The sequence below is a fragment of the Polyodon spathula genome, chromosome 8, assembly GCF_017654505.1.
Source record: "Polyodon spathula isolate WHYD16114869_AA chromosome 8, ASM1765450v1, whole genome shotgun sequence".
Classification (NCBI taxonomy): domain Eukaryota; kingdom Metazoa; phylum Chordata; class Actinopteri; order Acipenseriformes; family Polyodontidae; genus Polyodon; species Polyodon spathula.
Window position 1 is genome coordinate 8,084,586 of NC_054541.1, and position 23,760 is coordinate 8,108,345.

General features: G+C 38.6%; 1 protein-coding gene across 1 annotated transcript in view; it reads left to right on the top strand.

Moving 5' to 3' along the window:
• Positions 1–6,995: 6,995 nt before the first annotated feature.
• oprl1 (opiate receptor-like 1) overlaps positions 6,996–23,760 on the top strand; it is a 30,259-nt gene continuing 13,494 nt past the window's right edge. The window contains exons 1-2 of the mRNA XM_041256569.1: positions 6,996–7,073; positions 8,182–8,407. Coding sequence (XP_041112503.1) covers positions 8,196–8,407 — 212 coding nt within the window. The 5' untranslated portion in view covers positions 6,996–7,073; positions 8,182–8,195. The remainder of the gene's footprint in view (positions 7,074–8,181; positions 8,408–23,760) is intronic.

Consider the following 23,760-nt stretch of genomic DNA (forward strand, 5'->3'; position numbering starts at 1 on the left):
AGATGCCTTCGAATTTAAGACGCAGTGCAATTTTATCACGTTCAGTTTGAGGAAAAAATAAAACTTCAAATAAATATGCATTTAGAAAGATACAACCTCAATTATGCTGTTGTACCATACAAAACTGACTAACCATGGAGCTTGTTTATCATGTTGTGCACTGTGGAATACTTAAGATGACGTCTCTGTCAAACACACATCAACACTCACATACAGCATCACACATCCTGGCAACAGCAAGCACGACACAACACTCCACGGCATCAGGCAACATGTAACCCAGCAACCACAACAGCACTGAACATTGCTTGGCATGACGAAAAATATGGGGTCTGATTAGCATTTCTCATCTCTCCAAGCTGGTGCTGTTTGTTAGAAAGTGTAAATGTTTCTTTTGGAATTCCTCAGGAAGTTTTGTTTGTTTTTTGTCAACAGTGTCACATTGCTGTTTGTGTACTCAGGTAGTTATGTCTTTTGTTGGTGACTTTAATCACTATACTGTACTCGAATTTAAAAAAGCAAAAAATAGTTTAAAAAACGCTTCTTAAATTAAAAGGAATATGGTACTTGTTTGTCCAAACACTGGATTTGTATACATTACATGAGAGCACTATAATAGACACATGACTGATCAAAATATATGAACCCACATGTAGAATAACTGTGATATTGTGACTTGGGGTGTTTTCACAGGATACAGAATATTTAGTAACAGGATCATTTATGTGAATATGTCATGCATTTAATGGAAATAGTGGAAATCAGATACATAAATATGGGGTTCATTTAAACTTACAAGCTAAAAATACAGATAGGGCGTTCTGTGTGAAATGATTTATCACACTGGCGGGCTGGAGTTAAAGATGTAGTCTCTAAGGTTTTAAGATCAATTCCCTACCCTTTAATATATTCTGAGGCAACCACTCAGCCTCCCTTATCATTAAGAACCCCCCTGTCATAAATAAGCTCTATCACACTCAGTCCCACTGGCATGTACAGTACCCACTGTTATTGAGGTTTCCGCTGTCTGTCACTAACTGGTTCCTGCCACACCTTTCTCACTTGGAGACCACTTTCCCTTCTTTATACCATTCATGATACAATCACACTCTTTGCCACTGCTGATACAAATATGGACTGGAGAGGGGGGCTATAGTGGAAAATTATTGATGCTGCTTTTTCCATCTAGTTGAGGAAGGACTTCTAGCCCGAAACGTCCTGCTATAATAGATTTTTTTCTATCAATTATTCACATTTTTGTGTACCTGCATTACTTTATTCTTTTTGATTTTGCACCTTTTGGTACACAGCAGTTTTCCTTTTAAAAAATGCTACTGATATTTAAGAAAAAATTAGAAAGTCTTTTTTTATACATCATTGACCTTGATGTACTTGTACTGTTCTCATATTTTGTACCATTAATTTGCCATCTGTGGCTTTCTATTTTGGTTCAGTTCATGTTTTGTCCTTTATCTGGAAAAGTGATGATACATATTCTAATTATTTCTGTTTCATTCTGTTTAGCTAAAAGGCATTTTGCAAGTTACCAACTGATTGTTTCTGTGGAATATTAAATCTGGTCCCTAGTGAATTCATGCCTGATGTAATAAGGTTAGACATGCAATGTGTACTTTTAAATTTGATCAATGTTTTTTTTCCCCCAGCAATGAACTACCATGTTAGACATGTATATCGGTTTGTCAATATCACACAATATTTGGTTTATTTTCCATGGTTGGCACCAATGGATTTGTTACAGGCTCAAAATGAATAATTTATTAATAAGTTTAGACTACTTAATTGTACCAGCCATCCCAAAGCACAGTATAAAACACCCAAATGTTCACATCTGATACCTTCTCTCACATATAAAGTAAGACAATCCAGAAGTTCAGAAGTTCAGAATTCTACACTTATACTTAATGTGAGTCAACAGATGGTTTGCAAAATCCAATTCCTTTCTGTGTGTGTCTGCTGGGGAGATGGGGGAGACAAACAGGGGAAAGCAATCTAAAATTCTGATTATGGTTCTTCTTGGGAATGTAATGACTTATACAAAAGTCTTTAAAGCTTGGGAAATACAGTTTCACAGACTTAAATGGATTGACTCCCGGACCAATGGTGCCCCTAAAACACAAGAGACCGGGTTAAATGTAAAGCAGGTCAGCAATACTTTTCCACAGTCCAGACTATAATGGGCTTTAAATCTCAACCCATTACCAACCCATTCCTGAGCACTGTCCTATCTCAAAGCTCCAATATGTGAGCCCCAAAGCACACTTATAGCAAAAGTGAAGGCATTTCTTTTTTTCAAAATCACCCCCCCCCCCCCCCAAAAAAAAGCATATTGTATTTTCTGTACTCATTATACAAAATGAATAATATTAACATTATTGACACTGTCAGCTCGGTTTTGAAACACATAAGGGCAATTCTACTTAGGCTGCTCCCTAGTCATAAGAACTGCCCAGAGCAACAGTAGGATAAATAGGGCTCCAATGTACATCTCACTACAGGGCAGATATTCTCTTATGAGACCTAATAATGAAACCCAAGAGCAAGATGCTTACTACCCATACATTCCCAGTCTCGCTGCAGAATGTTTCAATGGTTCAAATGCTTGGCAAAATGATGTTACTGCTTTCTAGCACTGGTGCATTGGAATATATTTATTAACAAGCCTTTTCTGAGCCTATATGTCTTTTCTTCCAATGTCATAGTTAAAGGTCTGAGATATATTACATGTTAAATGCTGTATGTTTCGGGGTAGTTTATTAGAGCTGTCTTTTCTTTCTTCACTTCATTTCCATACCGTAATCTGACTAGAGAGCTTTTCAGATTCCTCTCATCCTCGTAAAACATTCCCAGAAGTTAAAGGATTGCTGACCAATGCTTTAAAACCAATGTCCTTGTGCTTTAGAAACTTTATGAACACTAGTCCTGGCTTCTGATTTATTGCGCTGGTAGTCTTTTGGTTTTAGACACATATTTTGAGGACATGCAAATATTAAAAATACAATGGCTGTATCTAACAGCTGTGATCTGGTTGCAGCTTGACCATTAGAGTAAGTTGGATCTGCAATGCATTAGGCAGTACGTTATCAGAAAGCTGCATCAACTTGTCATCCATAGTGGTGTCTTTGAAATCTCTGCATACTCTATAGTAGTAAATAACCAAAACATCTTCAATGGAAGAAAAGGTAGAGCATTTTTTAAAGATGGCAGGCCAGTCCATTTACAGTATAATCTGCCTCCACTCTCTATTGAATAGTAATACTTTTTATAAACTATTGGGAACAAAATGGATATGGCAAAGTGTGTCAGTCTTTATAGCTATCGCACTTCTGTTGCACATTCCAGCGATGTCCTTTAAGATGTCTTGTTGTTTTCTTAAGAGGAAATCAGTTCCTATAGCTGGAGGAGTGATTGCTCTAGTGAGAATGCATGGTGGGATTGCTGCATCCGTGCCTTGGGTTTTTACTTCTAGATCAAGGGCTGTTGATTGGTTTGACTAAATCACACAGAGATAAACTGAAGAAATGACAAGAATGCATGGCATCAGATATCTCAGGGGCTGCTAATGCAAAAATAAAGCACACAGGCACAATTGTATTTGCTATATGAAAGTTGAAACCATTATTGCTTTTACTCTCTAAGGGGTAGAGCGAGTCACATTATTTAATGGGTCAGCCAGGTCAAACTAAACTGGTAATCAGAAAACAAGGACAAGAGACAACAACACTTTGTCGGTTTGAGGAGGCATGACCTTGGATTTATTGTCCCTCTGTTTCATCAACAGCTGATTCCTATGCATGAAGCTGCACTGCGAGTCAGGTGTGTGTGTATATATATATATATATATATATATATATATATATATTTACACATTGATATATACTTTAAATGTATGACAGTGTAACACAATGAATCAAGGCACCATATAAACCATATGTTGGAGAATCTGAAGAAAGAGGCAAGACATAAAGAGACCATGATAATACTGACAATTTAATTCCTACTTTCAAAGATGTCAAACAAATTAAAGTATTAAGAGCTGTATTTACAGTCATTATATGTTACAGTAAGCACTTAATTGGAGGACACTGTGGTTACTAAAAATGGCTGCTGAAGTACTAGCTAAATAAGATAACCTTTCAATAAAGATGAAATATGTATGGGTAAGACAACAAAGTCCTTGTTTGTTCTTAATTTAAAAAATAATAAATGAAAGTTTTTGTTGAGGAGGAACAAATACAGTATGTTGTAATCACTTTAACAAAGATAGACACAGTGAGTTACCATCAATTGTCTATCAAAGGTATTTTAAACAAAATATATTGAAGATGTACAAGTATTTACACCATTTACACTGAAAGTGTGAGTGTTATTGTGTTTTGTTTTTTTAAAATAATGGATTACCTTAACCCATTAAGAACCTATTATTTATTTATTTATTTATTTATTTATTTATTACATTTTTTAGCAGGCGCTTTTATCCAAAGTGACTTGAAACACTATAATAAAGTATATAAATTACAGGCAATAAAAACACAAAACAAACACATATATACAGTACAATAGATACAAAATAATTATAAATAAATAAAATGCTAAAAGATATATAAATACGAATTTACAAATAAAGATTGAATAAAAGATTAAACAGTCCTGAGGATAACTGGTAGCTGGTTCCACCACAGGGGGAACAGGTAAGAGAAGGGGAGGAAGGAGAGTAAAGAGAAGGAGCAAGCAGGGAGGAAGGAGAGTGAAGAGAAGGAGCAGCATGGGAGGAAGGAGAGTGAAGAGAAGGAGCAGCATGGGAGGAAGGAGAGTGAAGAGAAGGAGTGAGCATGGGAGGAAGGAGAGTGAAGAGAAGGAGCGAGTATGGGAGGAAGGAGAGTGAAGAGAAGGAGTGAGCACGGGAGGAAGGAGAGTGAAGAGAAGGAGCAGCATGGGAGGAAGGAGAGTGAAGAGAAGGAGCAGCATGGGAGGAAGGAGAGTGAAGAGAAGGAGCGAGTATGGGAGGAAGGAGAGTGAAGAGAAGGAGTGAGCACGGGAGGAAGGAGAGTGAAGAGAAGGAGCAGCATGGGAGAAAGGAGAGAGAAGAGAAGGAGCAGCGCGGGAGGAAGGAGAGTGAAGAGAAGGAGCGAGTATGGGAGGAAGGAGAGTGAAGAGAAGGAGTGAGCACGGGAGGAAGGAGAGTGAAGAGAAGGAGCAGCATGGGAGAAAGGAGAGAGAAGAGAAGGAGCAGCGCGGGAGGAAGGAGAGTGAAAAGAAGGAACGAGCACAAGAGGAAGGAGAGTGGGGAGAAGGAGAGAGCATGGGAGGTTGGAAAGTGAAGAGAAGACACAAGCATGGGAGGAAGAAGGATGAAAAGACAACACGTCGGTCAGTAGAGGGTGAGTGGACAGGACAAGATATCTCTAATGTATTTAGAGATATCTCAAAATGATTTACAGATATCTCTAGATGTTTTTGAAGATATCTTCAAATAACTTCCTGTTCATTTAGAGATATCTCTAAATCATTTGAAGATATCTTCAAATAACTTCCTGTTCATTTAAAGATACTGCATCTGTAAAACATTTTAAGATATCTTCAAATAACTTCCAGTTTATTTAGAGATATCTCTAAATCATTTGACGTTATCTTCTAATGAACAGGAAGCCATTTCCAGATATCTTGAAATGACTTCCTGTGAAAATGATATCTCTAAATGATTAAAATGAGAGGAAGCCATTCAGCCCATTAGCCCAATACAGCAGATACACCAAGAAATCTCTGTCACCAAAACCCACGGACAGGAAATTGCACAATCGGGTAGTTGCTAGAGTCCACCATGGACTTCTTGGTGGTTGCTCTCCTGGACGGAGGAATATTGTCTTTTGTGTGTAATGCTTTGATGGAACTGGTGGCAACCTATTGGTCAGGTTACGCTTGTCTTCCAATGCTAAGGCCAAACATTGCAGCACCTGGTCATGGCGCCAACTAAACCGTCCTTGGATAAGACCCACCAAAATGTGCCTTTTTCAACGTGGAGCCTTGTTTAAATGCCTGCTATTATGTTACTGTTGTGTATTCTAAAATATAGCGTTTTGTTTAAATACGAACCAATAATAATAATAATAATAATAATAATAATAATAATAATAATAATAATAATAATAATAATAATAATAATGTTCAATTTGTGATAGATCTGTTAACTGAATAATCACTGAGGCATTTTCTGCTATACTGGAATTGGAATAGTGTTGCTAGCAACGTACACTAAGATTTCTTTTAGCAGCAGTCATCAGTATGGAAGTCACGTTTACAAGTTATAAAATCAACACACACTCTGCTTTAATGAATTGCGTTTAGTCACTGCTGGGGGATGTTCCAAATGAAATTAATGAAAACAAAACCCATACCCGTAATAAAAACAGTTGTAAAACGAAACAAACAACAACAACAACAACAACAAAAAAAAAAACATTTTAAAATGCATAATAAATTACATCTGTTTAGCTTTCTTTAGTACTGCCTGTCTTACAAAAGCTGTACTTTGCCATATGATTGGCTTACGTCAATTTTAAAGGCCATAACAATCAATGCGTACATATTTATTGGCTGGCAGAAATACGTTCCTTACAGACTGAGCCAGTCAGATACAATTAAGATTAAGTTTACTATTTTAATCGTGTGAATAAAATACATCTCCCACCAACGCTATTCATTTAAACGAGAGCAGCAAAGAACCGTGAATCGTTCAAAACCCACGGTTTGTACATACAGTATATAAAAATGCCGATTTGACACAATCGAGTTTGAACTTAATATTCAGTTCAGTTATTAGGTGCTCGAAAAACGGGGTCGCTTTGTAAAACTGGTATCTGATTTCAAACGAGCTTCAAAAGGGGGCGGGGGAGGGGGCATTGGCAGGGTTTACTAGACATTAATAACTTGATGTCGAGGGACTGCCTTGAGATGCCATTGCTCTGTTAAAACACCACCTATATCATCCACACGAAGCCTCATCGAGAGCAGGCACATCTGCATTAACCTCACCAGGGTGCTTTCCTCCAGACCTGGTAAGACAATTTAATCTAAACACAATCTAACAAACTAAATGCAGTTCGCTGACCCATTACAGCGTGTTGCAAGCGATTTAGTATTACTACTTGCAGTAAAAACAGCAGCAAATTCTGAGAACTGTCTGAACACCAGTGGAGAAATTCTGGGTTCAGCCGTTACGTTTAGATTTTTTATCCACACAGAGAAAGACAGAGGGAGAGAAAAGAGGCGAAAGTGACAAGCGCAGAAAGGATGGGAAAGAGCTGTTTTAATAATGTGCATACGAATGATGAAGAAGTGCTGTACCGCTATTGCAAGTGGCACTGAAAAGAAACAGTAATAAATGTACAGTAGGACGTCCAGCTGTTTGTGTGCGAAATCGGATTTGGACTGCAGAGGAAAGCGAAGGGGGGTGGGGTGGGGGGGCATCAGTGTTGTTTCATGAGAGAACGTCTTCTGTAAAAATTGAGAACTATCAACCAAACCAGTCGACTTCCAACCAGTCCTGCCCCCCACACTCAGATAAAGAAAAATAGAACGTGTCGGTCATCCTTGCGTTCTACAGTAACCTGCAATGTGGGCTTTACAAAACAGAACGCAGAAAGGGGGCGTTAAAAGACGGAATAATCCTAACCGCAGCAATTGTGATTCATTCGGAGAAAAAATCAAAACAAACAAACAGCATTTTATTTAAAAAGTCAGACATTCACAAACGACGTGGTGTTGGAGCGCAGCATTTATAGGTATGTAAAAGTAGTTACTATGCTCAATGGTGTGTACAGTGTAAGCATAAGACATGATGCAAATGCTTATCAGCTTAGTTATGGGCATTGTGTATCTTGCAAAATACATGTGATTAGACATGATTTATGTAATTTAAATATGCATGTACCTTAAGTCTGCCATCTATAAATGAACCTGCGGTGTAAATGAAATGTCACCTGTGCATAGTCTACCGACGTCAAACTATTATATAATATGCCATTGCACGAATAGTACAAGTACATTTGAAATGGTGTAATAATATTATGTTTGGATTTACTTGTAGGGAGAACATTTTGCAAATACAGACTACATACATATAGTAACTAACTAAAAAACTAGTTCCCTGTTCTTTTCTCCTAGGTCTGTGATTCACAATGGATTTCTCAAACGCACCAGCTTGGTTTAAGGAAGCCATCCTAAACCAATTTCTAAACGATTCTTCTTTCATGAACACGAGTGGTTATAACTTCACCCACGAGGGGTTCCTCTTGCCCATTGGCATAAAGATCACCATTGCTGTGGTCTACATGGTGGTCTGCGTGGTGGGGCTCGTGGGAAACTGCCTGGTCATGTATGTCATCATCAGGTAAGGCTAACTACAATCAAGGAATTTGCTGTCAATCTTAAATATTTGCTCGACTTTGTGATATAAAAGAACAGTTTACAAGTTGTTGGTCAGAAACCTTTAAACTACAGTTGTGTTATTATTATTATTATTATTATTATTATTATTATTATTATTATTATTATTAGTAGTAGTAGTAGTAGTACTTTTGCTCCCTCTTTTTAGAATATGGGCAAAGTTTTGTGACACAGTCTGTTGAAGTTTTAAATACTGCAGCATATCAATGAAATTTCAACTCTAGCTTAGTAAGATTATTTCACAATAAACAAGCACTGTTGTTGTCTTTATATTGCATTATATTGACTTTCATTATTATTATTATTATTATTATTGTTGTTGTTGTTGTTGTTGTTGTTTGTGCTGGTCATGGTGAAGGTAGTTGTTATAACTGAGCTGTAGGAGTATAGCCCAGACTTTTCTAGATTGATGCATACATTGGTAAAATAACAACACTGTAGATGATAGCTAGAACTTCAGACCGCAAAGTGTGTGTCACCTGTTCACCACTACATACACTACTACCACTACAATTACGACGGCTAGACAGGCATTGTTAGATGCTCTGTTTAAAGTTCAGTCTGATAGGGAGCACCAAACCATGATAAATTCTTCTTGTAAATCGCAGTTAGTTGATAAGCTACTGTTTGAACAGTTTCATACCTGTTTTCCTAAAATTTCATTCACTTGTTGAGTTGTTATTTGCGTGGAGCCTTGAAAGGGTTTGTGCAGGAATTTTCTGCATGAAATGGAGTTTTCCTTTTCCAGCTGTTGTCTGATATTGGTTCAGTCTTTCGTAGATTCTTTGATGTAGAATATCAGTAACAAGAATGTTGATATCCTCACAATGTAACATCTTCACCTGTATGTACACTTAAGATGAATTCCAGGACACTACGCTCATACAGTTCCTGGATGTTAAATATACAGCCACGGCCAAACGTTTTGCATCACTTGGAATTTTATGATTGAGACATAATTTAAAAAAAAAAAAAAAAAACTGTATGAACATAATTTAGATATTTTATTTAACATCTTGTTATCAAAGAAACTACAAAATGATATTCAGTCAATCAATCAATCAATCAATATTTATTTTGTATAGCGCCTTTCATAGTGGACCACCATCACAAAGCACTTTGCAAGATAGTGAGGAACAATGCATAATACATTCAATACAGTGAAATAAAGGGCATAGTACTTTAAATACAAACAGTAAAAAACAGTGCAAACACATTAAATACAGGCATAATACATTAAATACAAGGCTAGGATGTGAATTCTAAACATTGTGGATGCGTATGTCAAGCAGAATCATACAGATAAGAAACAGCAAACCTGAAATAGCAATGTGGACAACAACTAATAACAGATACCAGGTTAAGAGAGCATTAAAAGCAAGAGAGAACAAGTCTTGAGAATTGATTTGAAGTGAGCGACTCTGGGAGCTGCACGCACTAAAGCTGGGAGAGAGTTCCAGAGAGTCGGTACCATGAAACTAAGAGTGCTCTCCGAGTGTGATGCGCTTTTGCTTGGGTACAACCAGCAGGCCTGAGTCAGAGGACCTCAGCTTGCATGCAGGGACATAGCAGGTCAGCAGTTTGGAGAGATACTCTGCACCTGTGTGATGGATGGCCTTGTAGGCACGCAGGAGAATTTTGAAAGTAATCCTGAACTTTACAGGTAGCTAGTGCAGCTGGGAAAGACGGCATAATGTGATCATGTTTTTTACATTTTGTAAGGATCCTAGCAGCGGCATTTTGAACCAGCTGCAGTCTGTTTATGGCGCATGACGGAAGACTACCATAGAGAGAGTTGCAGTAGTCGAGTCGAGAGGAGATGAATACATGACAGAGTGTCTCTGCATTTGGGAGGGAAAGGAATGGATGGACCTTTGAGATGTTTCAGAGGTGGTAGAAGGAGGATTTGACTACAGTGGAGATTTGGGCATCAAAGGAGAGGATACTATCTAAGTACAGATAGGCTTTGTACAGTGGGGGAAACTACAAAGCTTTGTGTAATTCAATATGTTAACGTAACATTATTTTGCAGGTTTTATTTTACTTTATGAAGTACAATTTGTTAATTATATTGGGTGATGCAAAACTTTTGGCCATAGCTGTATATTAAAACAATTTCCTCAAAGCATCACCTTATAAAACCCCTAGCAGTTCTAGTTATCACTTTGAAAACATTAGAATATTGTGTTCACTGTATTGGAATGTTCTGCTCAGTTTATAAGAACGTTACTTTCCAGAACCGAAACAACAGAGAAAGCCCTTAGGAACCATTTGGATCAACAGAAAAACACATGACTTGTCTATTATAAGTGAGTAAAATGTACTATTCTCTTGCAATGTGTCTAGAAAGAACAACAAGGAAGTTATAGACAAACTAGATTAATTTTATCCTACAGTAACTGAGCTCTGAGTTTATTTTTAACACCACTAACAAGACAATCAGCTCTGTTGTGATGGGAAACGGTAACGCAGTCATTATCTTGCAGGTCACAGCAACATCTGTTGCTGACAATTTTCTGCTATTCTTGATCGAATTGCAGCACTGTGTCGTGTTGAGATGCCTTAAGCTGTTTGCAATTTCTTATTCAGTTTAACCGTGGCTGCTAAATATTCACATTTAACTTAGTATTACTTACTCCTTTTTCAACTTGAATAGACGATTGATTCCCAGCAATTAGGATTTTTATAACAACCAACGATCCGTCCTCAAAAAAAAAAAAAAAAACCCATGGAGACTTTTATTGAAGTTTTATATTATTTCTTATTTTATGGTTTATTTTACTGTCAAAAAAACAAAACAAAAAAACAAGTGCAAGCAAAAGGCAAGTGGGTAAGCCAACGAGAAAGCTCTAGCACAAGTGTAACCTATCAGTGAGAGGAGGGTTTTGCAAAATGTGTAATTTCAGGTACAGCAGTCTTACACATAACAAACTAAGAAAGCAGCAGCCTTTAATAAAGCTTAATATTAGCTGAATACTTTTAACTAGGGAAGTTATAAAATGTCATTACTCAAGAGCTGAGTCTGTTCCAGCCTTGTATTTTTTTTTCATATTTTCTTAAATGTAATTATTAATTGCATTTTTATAACAAGTTATGGTACAGCTTCAGGGCGGTCATCTTGCTCCAGATTTACCAGACACTGAGGCAGAATGAGATTTCAAACTTATTCCTAAACTGAAAGCAATTAATGTATAAATTAACCATTACACCTTTGCTAAAATGGGTAATGGTGCTTAATTACCATGTGCATCAAACAGTTGTATAATTATTATAACAATGAATAAAATGCTTATGTATTTGTATTATTATGTCTTTATATTTCTGTTCGTCGATAATCATTTGCCAATAATATGCAAATACTCTCCCAAGCAAAGCATCATCCCGTTTCTTGTCTATTCATTCATCGCTAATCATTATGGATCTGATTGGAAGCAGCTGATCAGGGTGACTTGTTTGCTATGCACAGCAATTCTGCCACAGGATTAATCTCAGCAAAGGTGTAGCTAATTTGCACATCGATTGCTTTCAGTTGAAGGGGAATTTTGAAAATCCGTTCTGTCTCAAAGCGGCTGGTAAATCTGGAGCCAGGTGGCCACCCTGTACACCTTTGCCTATTCACTTAAAACACAGCAGAGAATAAAATAAAAACACAACAAAAATCAGCTAGGAAGAGGTCAATAACTAACTGGTGTGCGTTGATTCAACAGAATTCATTTAAAATTGACAGTCTGGTTTCATTAAGTAGACAAATACCAACCTTAAACACTGGTAGAAAAAGGTTCTCATGGCATGTATTTTACATCACCAATGAAAATACAACTAAAAATGCTAAATCTCTGTTAGTAGAAAAACCTGAGTTGTATGTACAAAAGGAGTGAGCCTTGCTTTATTAAAAACTGATTCGGACCATGGCTTAGTAAAGTTGCAAGTAAAAGAAGAAATCGGACTGCTTTTAAGGGTGCAACATAAAAACGTGTTTTAAAACTAACCCGCTATACTGTCTTGGGCGGAGACCATGAGAAGAGATGCCATTACAGAAAAAAAATCCTAAGGCTGACCTGAAGCAGAGACGGTGGTAAGCATGATTTATTTTGCATTTTTCAGTCCTTTCGGCATATCATAAAATAGAGCAATAATCTGATGAACGGGATGCTCTCCTTACGAAGATAGAAGAAAAGCTATTACTTTTAGCAGTGGACGTTAAGGGAGATATGCAAATTGTTAAATATCACAGAAAAGAAGACGAGGGCGCACCAGCGAAAACTCCACGTTTTCTGAGAAAATTGATTATTGCATATTTGGAAGGGGATGATGTAATAAACCTAGAAGATGAGGGAATGTCAGTGCTTCTTGAACTTAACGATCAGCTTGATTGTCTGAGAAGGGAAAGCAGTGCTAATATGGAAACATCTCCACCGCAGGCAGTAAACAATGTAGAGCCAGCGAATGTAGTAAACGATTCTACCGCATTGTAGCATCAAGAGCAACTAAAAGGGTTGACCGAGTAATGTCGTTCCTATGGGTGCAATGCCTGTTAATGCCAAAGACCATGCAAATATTCATTCATTATACAGCAAAGACTTGAGAATTGTTGGACAAATTGGAGAACCCAGCGAAAAATACAAATTGAGCTACAGTAGCTTAGAAAGATTGAAAAAAGCTCTGTGAAAAGGCTATGATGAAATGGGCGTTGTAGAAGCTGTCATTCAAGTAATTGTTCCAGAGTTAAAGTTAAGGAGCTACCTAGAAAGCAGAACTGATTTGAGTTTATCCACACTGAGGCAAATCTTGCGAACTCACTACAGAGAGAAGGATTCAGCAGAACTGTATCATTCACTGACCTGTACTGTTCAAGAGCTGAAAGAGACACCAGTTCAGTTTCTTGTGCGTGTTATGGATTTGAGAGAAAAAGTGTTTTTTGCTTCAGAAAGAGCCAAATGTGGACTGAGGTACAATTTTGAGCTTGTTCAAAACCAGTTCCTGGATACAATAATGACAGGTTTGCATCATGACAACATCAGAGTAGATCTCAAACCATACTTGCAAGACTCAAAGGTAGATGATGAGACCCTACTGGAGAAAATGAATATGGCATACAGCATGGAGAAAGAGAGAAAACAGAAACTGACAGCAATTAAGCCTAGAACAGTGAGAGTCAATACAGTGGATTATGACTGTGGAAGAGGGCAGGGAAGCCCCATCAGAGCCAAAGATTGTAAAGCACCACGAGAAAACACTTTGATGAACAAACTTGATGCTAGAAACAAAGAAATCTGTGAAGCACTACACAACCTGATGAATCACGTTGCATCTCTTGCCCAAATTTCAAGAAAACAAGCTGTAAATGACACAGGCCAGTCATTGCAGAACCAGAGAGGGACGGCCCTGCTCTCGATGTTAACAAGTAAATTTTGAAGGCAGGTGTGAGCACTGTTACAAGTGTGGCAGCAACAACCACTGGGCTATAGGCTGCCGAGGGAAGAGGGAAGCAGTGGCGACGGTGAAACAAGCTGCCAGTGCTGAATTGACAGCTGAGGCAAATGAAGGCCAGTACCGTACCAATAACTCTCTTTCAAAGAAGCAGAAGAAGACAGCAAAGCTGGTGGGGCAGAGTTGTTTAGTACAATGCTCATTAGGAGGAAATACTACATTGCTGTTGTGGGACACTGGATCACAGGTATCAATAGTGGGGCTTGATCAGAAAAACAAATACTTACCAGAAACTGAAATGAAATAATTGATGAGTTACTGGAAGGAGAAACCAAGCTAAAGCTGACAGCTGCCAATGGTACAACCGTTCCATATGAAGGCTGGATAGAAGTTGATTTCAGTCTACCCACCAACAGCGGCAGGAATAATGATAGACTCCTAGTTCCATTCCTCATAAGTATCAACTCACTGGAAAGGCCAATTCAAGGAGTCAGTGTAATTGAACAATTGTTGCTGACCGGTCTATCGACACACAAAGGAGTATCACTCACACAGTGTGTGCAAAGCTTGAGCTCAGCCTTAGAAGTGGGGACTAATCAAGCAAGAACTCTTTTCAGTTTGCTGAAGAAACATGAGGGCACATCTAATTTCTTACTGGTGAGACTGGGCCGACAAGACATTGTTATTCCTAAACGTAAAATTGTAGATGTGAAATGTGGGAGATTGAACAAGGCCTTCCAGTTGAACAATCAAATGGTGCTTGAACCCAATGAAGAAGTCCCCTGGCCACAAGGGTTACAAGTCAAAGAACAACTTATCCAACTCTCAACAGAAAACAACTTGTGTGTGGTAGTGACCGTAGAAAATACTACAGATAATGACAACACTCCAAAATAGGACAGTGTTAGGTCAATTACAAGCTATTGCTGTTGCCTATCCAATAGAAGCCACACCTGTTCAAAAACAAATGTTACCCCAGTCAAAGCCAACCACATTCACACAAGCTGAAGAGGAGCTCTGCAGTGAAGAGTCAAAAGAGCTGTGGGACCCGCCTGTAGACCTCAGTCATCTTTCAGCCACACAACAGCAGATTATCAGAGAAATAATGAGAAAAGACTGCAAGGCCTTTGCTAAAGATGATTGGGACACTGGTTGTATTCTGGACCTGAACATGGAGATTACACTTAAAGATAACGTCCCTGTGAAAAAAACATACAACGCCATTCCGAGACCTCTATACCAGGAAGCTAAGAATTACATCCAGGACCTGTTCAATCGAGGGTGGATTCAGAAGTCATGCTCCTCCTACTCATCACCTATCATTTTCATGAGAAAGAAGGATGGTGGACTTTGTCTCTACATAGACTACAGGCAGCTCAATCAGAAAACACTTCCTGATCGTCATCCAATTCCCAGAATCAAAGAAATTCTTGAAAACTTGGGTGGAAATTCCTGGTTTTCTGTGCTTGATCAGGGCAAAGCATATTACCAGGGGTTTATCAAAGAGGAAAGCAGAGTGTGTACAGTCTTAATTACAACACGGGGACTGTATGAATGGGTCCGTATTCCATTTAGACTGACCAATGCACCGGTGGCTTTTCAACAGTGATTTTGAAAGCCACGTAGAAAATGTTTGTAAATTTCTACAGAGACAACAGCAGTGTGGAATAAAATTAAGACCAACAAAATGTGACTTTTTCAAAAGAGAGGTTTGCTACATGGGACGTGTCGTCTCTGAACATGGATACAGCATAAATCCAAAAGACATTGCCGCAGTCCAAGCACTGAAAACTGAAAAGCCTGAAACAGTAAGAGAAGAAAACTGATTGGCTTCCTGAGCTATTATAGAGGGTACATACCAGATTTCTCCAGACTTGCCAAGCCAATCTGTGAACTATTTTCAATTCCCAGAGTGGGAGGGGTAAGGAGGAAGAACTCAAAAGGGAGAACAGAGGACAAGTGGTCATTCCAGCCACCACCATCCCAACCAGTAGAATGACTGAGAGGCATCAGGACATACTAAAGAGGTTAGTGGAAGCCCTGACAAGTCCACCAGTGATGGCATACCCTGATTTTGTATCCCGAAACTTGACTTGACTGCTGAAAAAAATTACAGACTTCACTCAGGAAAGCTGGAATTCCTAGCTTTAAAATGGGCCATCACAGAGCATTTCCGTGATTACCTCTTCTATGCTCCTCACTTTACAGTTTATAGTGACAACAACCCGTTAACCTATATAATGAAGACTGTCAAGTTAAACGCTACAGGCCATCGCTGGGTGGCAGAACTTGCAGATTATTGATTTACTTTGAAGTACCGTCCTGGATCTGCCAATAGAGATGCTGACTTCTTATCAAGGAGGCCCACAAAGATCGAAGAGCTGATGACTGAATGTACACAAGATCGCCAGCCTGATACTCTAGCTGCAATGGAAGAATCACTTGATGCTCAGGAAAGAGGTGATGTTGACTGGATCTCTGCTGTGTCGTGTGATGTGGCCACTTTGGCAGAAACTGTATGTAAATGTGTGACTACAGCCCAACCACTGACGACTGAGGACATCAGAGATATACAGAAAGAGGACCCAGTTATCAGTAGAGTGTTAGCCCTAAAGCTGCAGAACAGTGTCCTGAAGAATAAAGAAAGGCAAAAAGAACCTGCAACAGTTAGACATCTACTGAGAGAGTGGCCTCGATTGCAAGTGGACAAGAATGTAATACTTCACCACAAAACAGCAACAAAACTTCAAATGGTCGTGCCAGAGAAGTATAAGATGTAGTCTTCAAGCAACTTAATGAGGAGATGGGACACTTGGGGTTGATAGGATGCATGCTTTAGCCAGAGATCATTACTATTGGCTGAAAATGAGAGAAATCGAGCACTACATAACTAAAGTGTGTAGATGACTAAAACAAAAGAAACCGTTACAAAATGCACCGTTCGAGATGATCTCCGTTGATTACCTGCACTTAGAAAGAAGCAAAGGTGGATGTGAATACATACTAGTTATTGTACATCATTTTGCCAAGTTTGTTCAGATGTATGCAACATCAAACAAGTCTGGAAAGACTGTAGCCCAGAAAATATTCAATGATTTAATCCTGAGTTTTGGATTCCCATGACCAGGGAAGGGAGTTTGAAAATGAACTCTTCAGGAAACCGCAAGAATACAGTGGGAAACTTAACTCAAGGACAACTCCCTACCACCTTCAAGCCAACCCAGCAGAACGTTTTAACCGGACATCACTGAGCATGTTGCGGACATTCCAGACGTAGAACTGGAAGGATTTCCTCAATTAAATGGTCCATGCCTATAATTATACTGTCAATGAGGCAACTGGATTTTCCCCGTACTTTCTGCTCTTTGGCCGAGAACGAAAGCTACCAATCAACCTGATTTTTCCAAGAGAACAAGAAATGGAAAAGCAGTCCCATGAAAGTGGGAAAGTGGAAAACAGCTATGCAGAAAGCCTATGAGATTGCATCTAAAAACTTAAAAACAAATCTGCAGCACGAGGAAACAAGTATTACTGGCTTAGCTCCACCCTATTTAAAGGATCTTTTAAAACCATACATTCCTAATCATCCACTTTGATCACAGGATGCAAGGTTACTTCCCATACCAAGTATTCAGAAACAAAACTCAGGTAGTAGCTTCAGCTACATTGCACTGAAATTATGGAATGACTTGCCTAGTACTATAAAGGAAGCTCCTTCTGCTGATGCTTTTAAATCTTGTTTAAAAGCACACTTGTATAGCTTGGCTTACACAAGTTTTTAAAGTGATATTCGCTCGCTTCTGCATTCTTATTTTATTTATTTATTTATTTTTTTGTATGTGTATTTTATTGCTGATTATATATATATATATATATATATATATATATATATATATATATATATATATATATATATATATATATATATTTTTTTGTATGTGTTATTTATCATGTAAAGCACTTTGTGGCGACCCCCGTTAAAAGCTCTATACAAAAATAAAGATTGATTGATTGATTGATTACAATCAGCGAGCTTGGAGTTCAATTCTGGAACACGGAGATCACATACTGGTAAGAAATTTGTCTGAGAGAGGAGGACCTGGGAAGTTACTTGCACACTGGGAAGATAAAATACTTGCAGTAAGAAAAAGGAGAGGGACAGACAGCCCAGTGTATGAGGTTGAGCCATTAGAAGGAAGTGGGAGAATAAGAATTCTGCACAGAAACTTGCTAATGCCCTGTCCATAGCTTGTAGATGGTTAAATCAGTAGTAATGCACAGCCAAAACAAAAACACCACAGTCAAAAGAAAAAAAAAACATCCTGTCGCAGAGACCACACTGTTTCAAGAAAATTCCAAAAGCTCTGATGAAGACCATATGGTTTTTGTTGACTCAGAAATGTCTTCGTCTAGACAATGTGGGGAAGCTATAAAAAAGGCCAACAAGATGCTCGGATACATTGTGAAAAGTGTTGAATTTAAATCAAGGGAAGTAATGTTAAAACTGAAAATGCATTAGTAAGACCTCATCTTGAATATTGTGTTCAGTTCTGGTCACCTCGCTATAAAAAAGATATTGCTGCTCTAGAAAGAGTGCAAAGAAGAGTGACCAGAATTATTCTGGGTTTAAAAGGCATGTCATATGCAGACAGGCTAAGAGAATTGAATCTGCTCAGTCTTGAACAAAGAAGACTACGCGGCGACCTAATTCAAGCATTGAAAATTCTAAAAGGTATTGACAATGTCAACCCAAGGGACTTTTTTGACCTGAAAAAAGAAACAAGGACCAGGGGTCACAAATGGAGATTAGACAGAGGGGCATTCAGAACAGAAAATAGGAGGCACTTTTTTTACACAGAGAATCGTGAGGGTCTGGAATCAACTCCCCAGTAATGTTGTTGAAGCTGACACCCTGGGATCCTTCAAGAAGCTGCTTGATGAGATTCTGGGATCAATAAGCTACTAACAACCAAACGAGCAAGATGGGCCGAATGGCCTCCTCTCGTTTGTAAACGTTCTTGTGTTCTTATGTTTCGTTATAACAGCACCTAGAACTATTACAAGAGAAGAAACAAACTTAGATCCAGAAGCAGAGGAATTCAAGCCTGGAATAGAGGAAAATACTTCTTACCCAGTATGACAAAGAAAGAATGAACTCTTCTTTTAGATCTCCCTTCCGACCGGTGAGGGCATTAGGGAGGAGGAGCAGTCATCCCCAGAGGAGGTGGAAGTCGGCCACCTGGAAAGGGGACGGAGCCGCGGTGCGCAACGTCATCGACCCAGTCGGAAAACGTGGTGGCAATCGCGTATTGGTTGACGCCGGTTGTCCTCACTGACCAATGGGAATGGGATGCAGCGTACAAAAGGGGGCGTGGCCCAGGGTTCTGCTCCTGCCAGCAAGATACTGTGTGTGAGAGAGAGAAAGAGAGAGAGAGAGAGAGAGGGAGAGAAAACGAAAAATGAAATCGAAAACGAAACCAAAACAAACAACGAACAAAGAAACAAGCAAGGGAGTTGAACGACGGGTTGTCTGTGTTCTGGGCTGACCTGTTAATCCCTTCTCCCTTTTGATATTTTATAGAGCACTAACGGGACGCTCCGGGAGTACTTTGGAGGAGCGACAACCCGGAAGTGCTGGGTTTATTATTCTCTGTGTTTTCCCATTTCCAGGCGCACGGAAGGAAGATGGATTGTCTTTTCTATTTATTATTTGGGACTGCAAACCCCCGTTTCTCTTTGCTTTGTCGGGTTACACATTGTTGTGTATCCCGGCGGCTCTATTGTTTATTATTATTATTATTATTATTATTATTATTATTATTATTATTATTATTATTTGTTTAAATGCGTATTTGGTGACCTGGGTTTTTGGGAAATAAAACCAAGCGCATTAATTGGCAAACTGGACTGGAGTCTGTTGTCTTACACCACACGTTCAGCCTGTCACACCCAGCTAGACCACAGATGGAGGAAAAACCTGAAAATGCCCAGCCTGAGGATGAGGAACAGGATATAAGCAACCACCATCTGTCAGGAGAATCCAATGGTAATGAAGAAAAGGAAGAAGTTGAACCCAGATGGAACAGACAATCCATGCGAGTGAGACAGCCATGAAAGCTAGATACTTACGATTGCTTAAGGGAACCTACCTAATGACCTGCTGACCAGAGAGTACACAGTGTGATTGGGGAATCTGCAATGCTTAGATCAGTGGTGCACAACTCGGTCCCGGAGGGCCGGTGTCCCTGCAGGTTTTTATTCCAATTGCACCCTAAAGTACTTTCTTGGACCTTATTAGAAGCTTAATTGGTCCAATTAACTAATTTAGGGTATGGTTAGAACAAAAACCAGGAGGGACACCGGCCCTCCATGACCTGAGTTGTGGAACACTGGCTTAGATGGACACCTGTACCAATTGATTGGGCTGCACCGAGACGCCACCCATGTTTGGTCAGTTCTACATTGTAGGCCAAAGATGCTGAAGTGAGGACTCAGAGTCTGTTATATGTTTCATGTTCTTGTTAATAACAAAAGTTATGTGTGGACCATTAAGGTATTTTAAAGTACATGTTTATTTACAATGCCTGACTGACAGTTAGTGTAGTTTTGAAGTACATTTCTATTTACAGTCCCTAGTAACTACTGGGTTAGACTACCAGAGTATAACTGAACACAAAGGTTACACCTGTTCTTTAGTGAGTTAAAGATACAGAGTAGTAGTACAGTTGACAGAATTTTGATTGGTATTGTACAAGTATTTGTGATCTAAGTGAAAAGTGGCATGTACGTGTTTAAAACACAGAAAAAAGGGAGTAAAATGGCAGACGCCATGCCTCATCGTTTTTGTTGGGTTGCCAACCAGCATAACTGTAGGCTAATTTAAACTCCTGAAAAACAAGAAAAATAGGACAATTTTGCTATTTGTTGTATTTATGCCATATTGAAATTAAAGGTGTAAAATGTAATCTTTGTAAAAGAAGCTTGCCACACCCCACTTTAAGGTACATTTTTTTTTATTATTGTTAATTTAAAAAATGTTTTGACAGCATTTTAAATTTCTTAGTAGGGGAGGATGTTGAGCCCTAAAAAATGCTAGGAATAAAAATATGAATGTTGGGCATTAGCTGATGTATTTAAAACCTTCATGCAGTCTTTATTGACATACCTGTTGTTTACAGTAGCCAGACTCAAATTAGTTTGTAATGGAGCCCTGTACCTTTAAGACGTAGGCGGTTTTCAACGTAGGGAGGTGGAAGGTCACAGTGTGAAAGGAGGAGTAAAAAAACAAAGAAAACCGTTAAGACGAACAAAAAAGGAAGTGATCACGTGTGATAACAGTGGGCTGCTACATATGGAAAGTAATAAAGAAAATGTTTAAAAAAAATGCAAAATCTCTGTGAGTAGAAAAACCTGAGTTGTATGTGTGAAAGAAGTGAGCCTGGCTTTATTAAAAACTGATTCGGGCCGTGGCTTAGTAAAGTTGCAAGTAGAAGAAGCAAGCGGACTGCTGTGTGTTTCTTTTTAAGTCTTCATCATAGGCATAAGTTGTGATATAAAGCGGGTCATGATGCAAACCAGGTTTCACGTTTGCCTATGACAGCACATTACGAGAAATACATTTTGTGTCATTAACTGGAAAGAAACAGTTTGTGTCATTATCTAAAAAAGGCATGAATTGTCGACTGATGAGAGCTATCAATTAAGCGTTGTTTTTTTTTGTGAAAGACTAATTATTTTAAAAAAGAAAAATTTGGTGACATTGGTGTTTAGTAACTGAACTGTATCACGTTAAGACCGCCCAAGCAGCATCTGACAGGCTCCACAAAACCTGACAATAAGCAGGTTTGTGAGATGATCTTGGCCAGTGGCTTTTGAGAAATTGTAATAATAAATGGGGCATGATATTAACCGAGGTGATATAAAATGGATTCAGCTGTTTATGGAAAACTACAAAGCAGTATGTAATTTAATATGTTAATATAGCATTATTCAGCAGGTTTCCTTTGACTTTATAAAGCAAAACTTTTTGGCAATATCTGTACAGTACTTCAATTCCGCCAGAAAACACAGAATGCACTTGGCAATGGTTCCTCAGCAAAGGCACTCAAGGATTCCTTTGAAATAGCTCACACAGCAGTGAGGAGAAGGCAGCTAAAGAAAGAAGTGCCTTTAACAAAGGCCATAGATGTACTGTAACCTAATCCCAGATATTTCTTTATCATAACCCTCACAGATGACAGCATGATTGGTTACTGCAGGTTTGGAGAATTAACTTTCTTTCTGTATCTCAGGACCAAAGACGCTAGAGTGCTGAATATTCACTAAGAGTAGGCCTGATTTTAACAGTCAGTGAGACTCTTCTAATCTCAGCTGTTTAGAATATATAAAGCTATATAAAGATGTAAAAACAAGTTCAATACATGGGCAAACTAACATTTCACAACCAACTGAAACCATTGACCCTTACAAAGCTACAGTACGGAAAAGGGCAGATGTAGCATTCACTACTGATTAAGGCTGAATCTATGTACAGTGCGGCCCATCGCTGATGGAAAAGACCAAGCCGATGTATAGAAATGTAAATCCCTCAGTGAATCAGCAATGGCACTGGACAGGTAAAGCACTTCAAATCTCACAACCATGGTAGTTGCACAGGGAATTCTTCCAAAGGAATATGAAAATATTGTGGAAGCAAATATACATAATGTGGACATGATTGACAGCTTTTTGGAGATGTTAGATTGGGACCTGTCAGGTTCTACCTTAACATCTAGCTAAAACGTGACTCAGAATTTGTTGTACTGTAAAAAACAAATCATTTAAAAACAAGAACAGAAAAACCGAAGAGCCATATTCAGAAGCAGCACTTGAGTGTCAATGCTTTCTCAGTGTGAAAACCTTTTTTTTTATTATAGAGGTCTCTAACTGATTGACAGTAGCTGTTTACATCTGTACTGCATTTGAGTGAGTAAGTACACTGCAATAACAGGGCAAAAAGGCTATGCATGAATTTATTAACAAAACTCCAGGTATTCATTGTTTTGAATGTTTTCTTTGTATAGCACCCTGTGGCAGGCTGGCGAGTGGATAGAGGCCTAGAGACAGACTGCAGTTCAAAAAATATATACTTTTATTATAAATAAACACAAAAATAAAAGGGCACTTGGGCCAAAACAAAGGGATTGAAATACAAAAAGAAAGGCAAAAAGCAAAATTTACTAAATAAAGGTTTCCAGTGCCTTCACTGGATGTAGAAAATTGAAAAATCACAACCAACAAAACACCAACCTACTTCCTCAGCTCCCTCCTCTAATGGGAAGCAGAGGCCTCCTTTTACGTCAGATGGCTGGGCGCTGATTGATCGTTAATTAAGCTAATCAACTAATCAACCCCAGCCACCTGAACACAATAAAGCCAGGCAGGTAGGGGAATTTAACCCCATCCCTGCCAATTTCTAAAGGGCAGAGCTGTGCTCTGCCACACACCCCTAATGCTCTTTTTAATTTTACTGCTGCAAGTTAGTTGAAAATCTTCCCACATCTCAGTATAGCAGTTGTTAATTTCTCTGAAGAGCTTTGCACATGAGTGTTAAAATCAGATCTTATGGTTTCCACAATTATCTCATTCTTTTTGACACATTCTCTGTGCCTTATTACTGTGTAAAAAAATAAAGATTCCTGCTCTTATTGTACATCTGTTGTAATGAACTGAGGGAAACTATTACCAGTATAACTTCCAATGTATCTACTGTATATGAACACTTTGTTTGAGTACTGTTGTTGTATAATTGTAAACAGGTGGCTCCACAATATAGATAAATTATCATGGGTAGCAAAATAATAGTACGAGTGCATCAAATGAATGTAT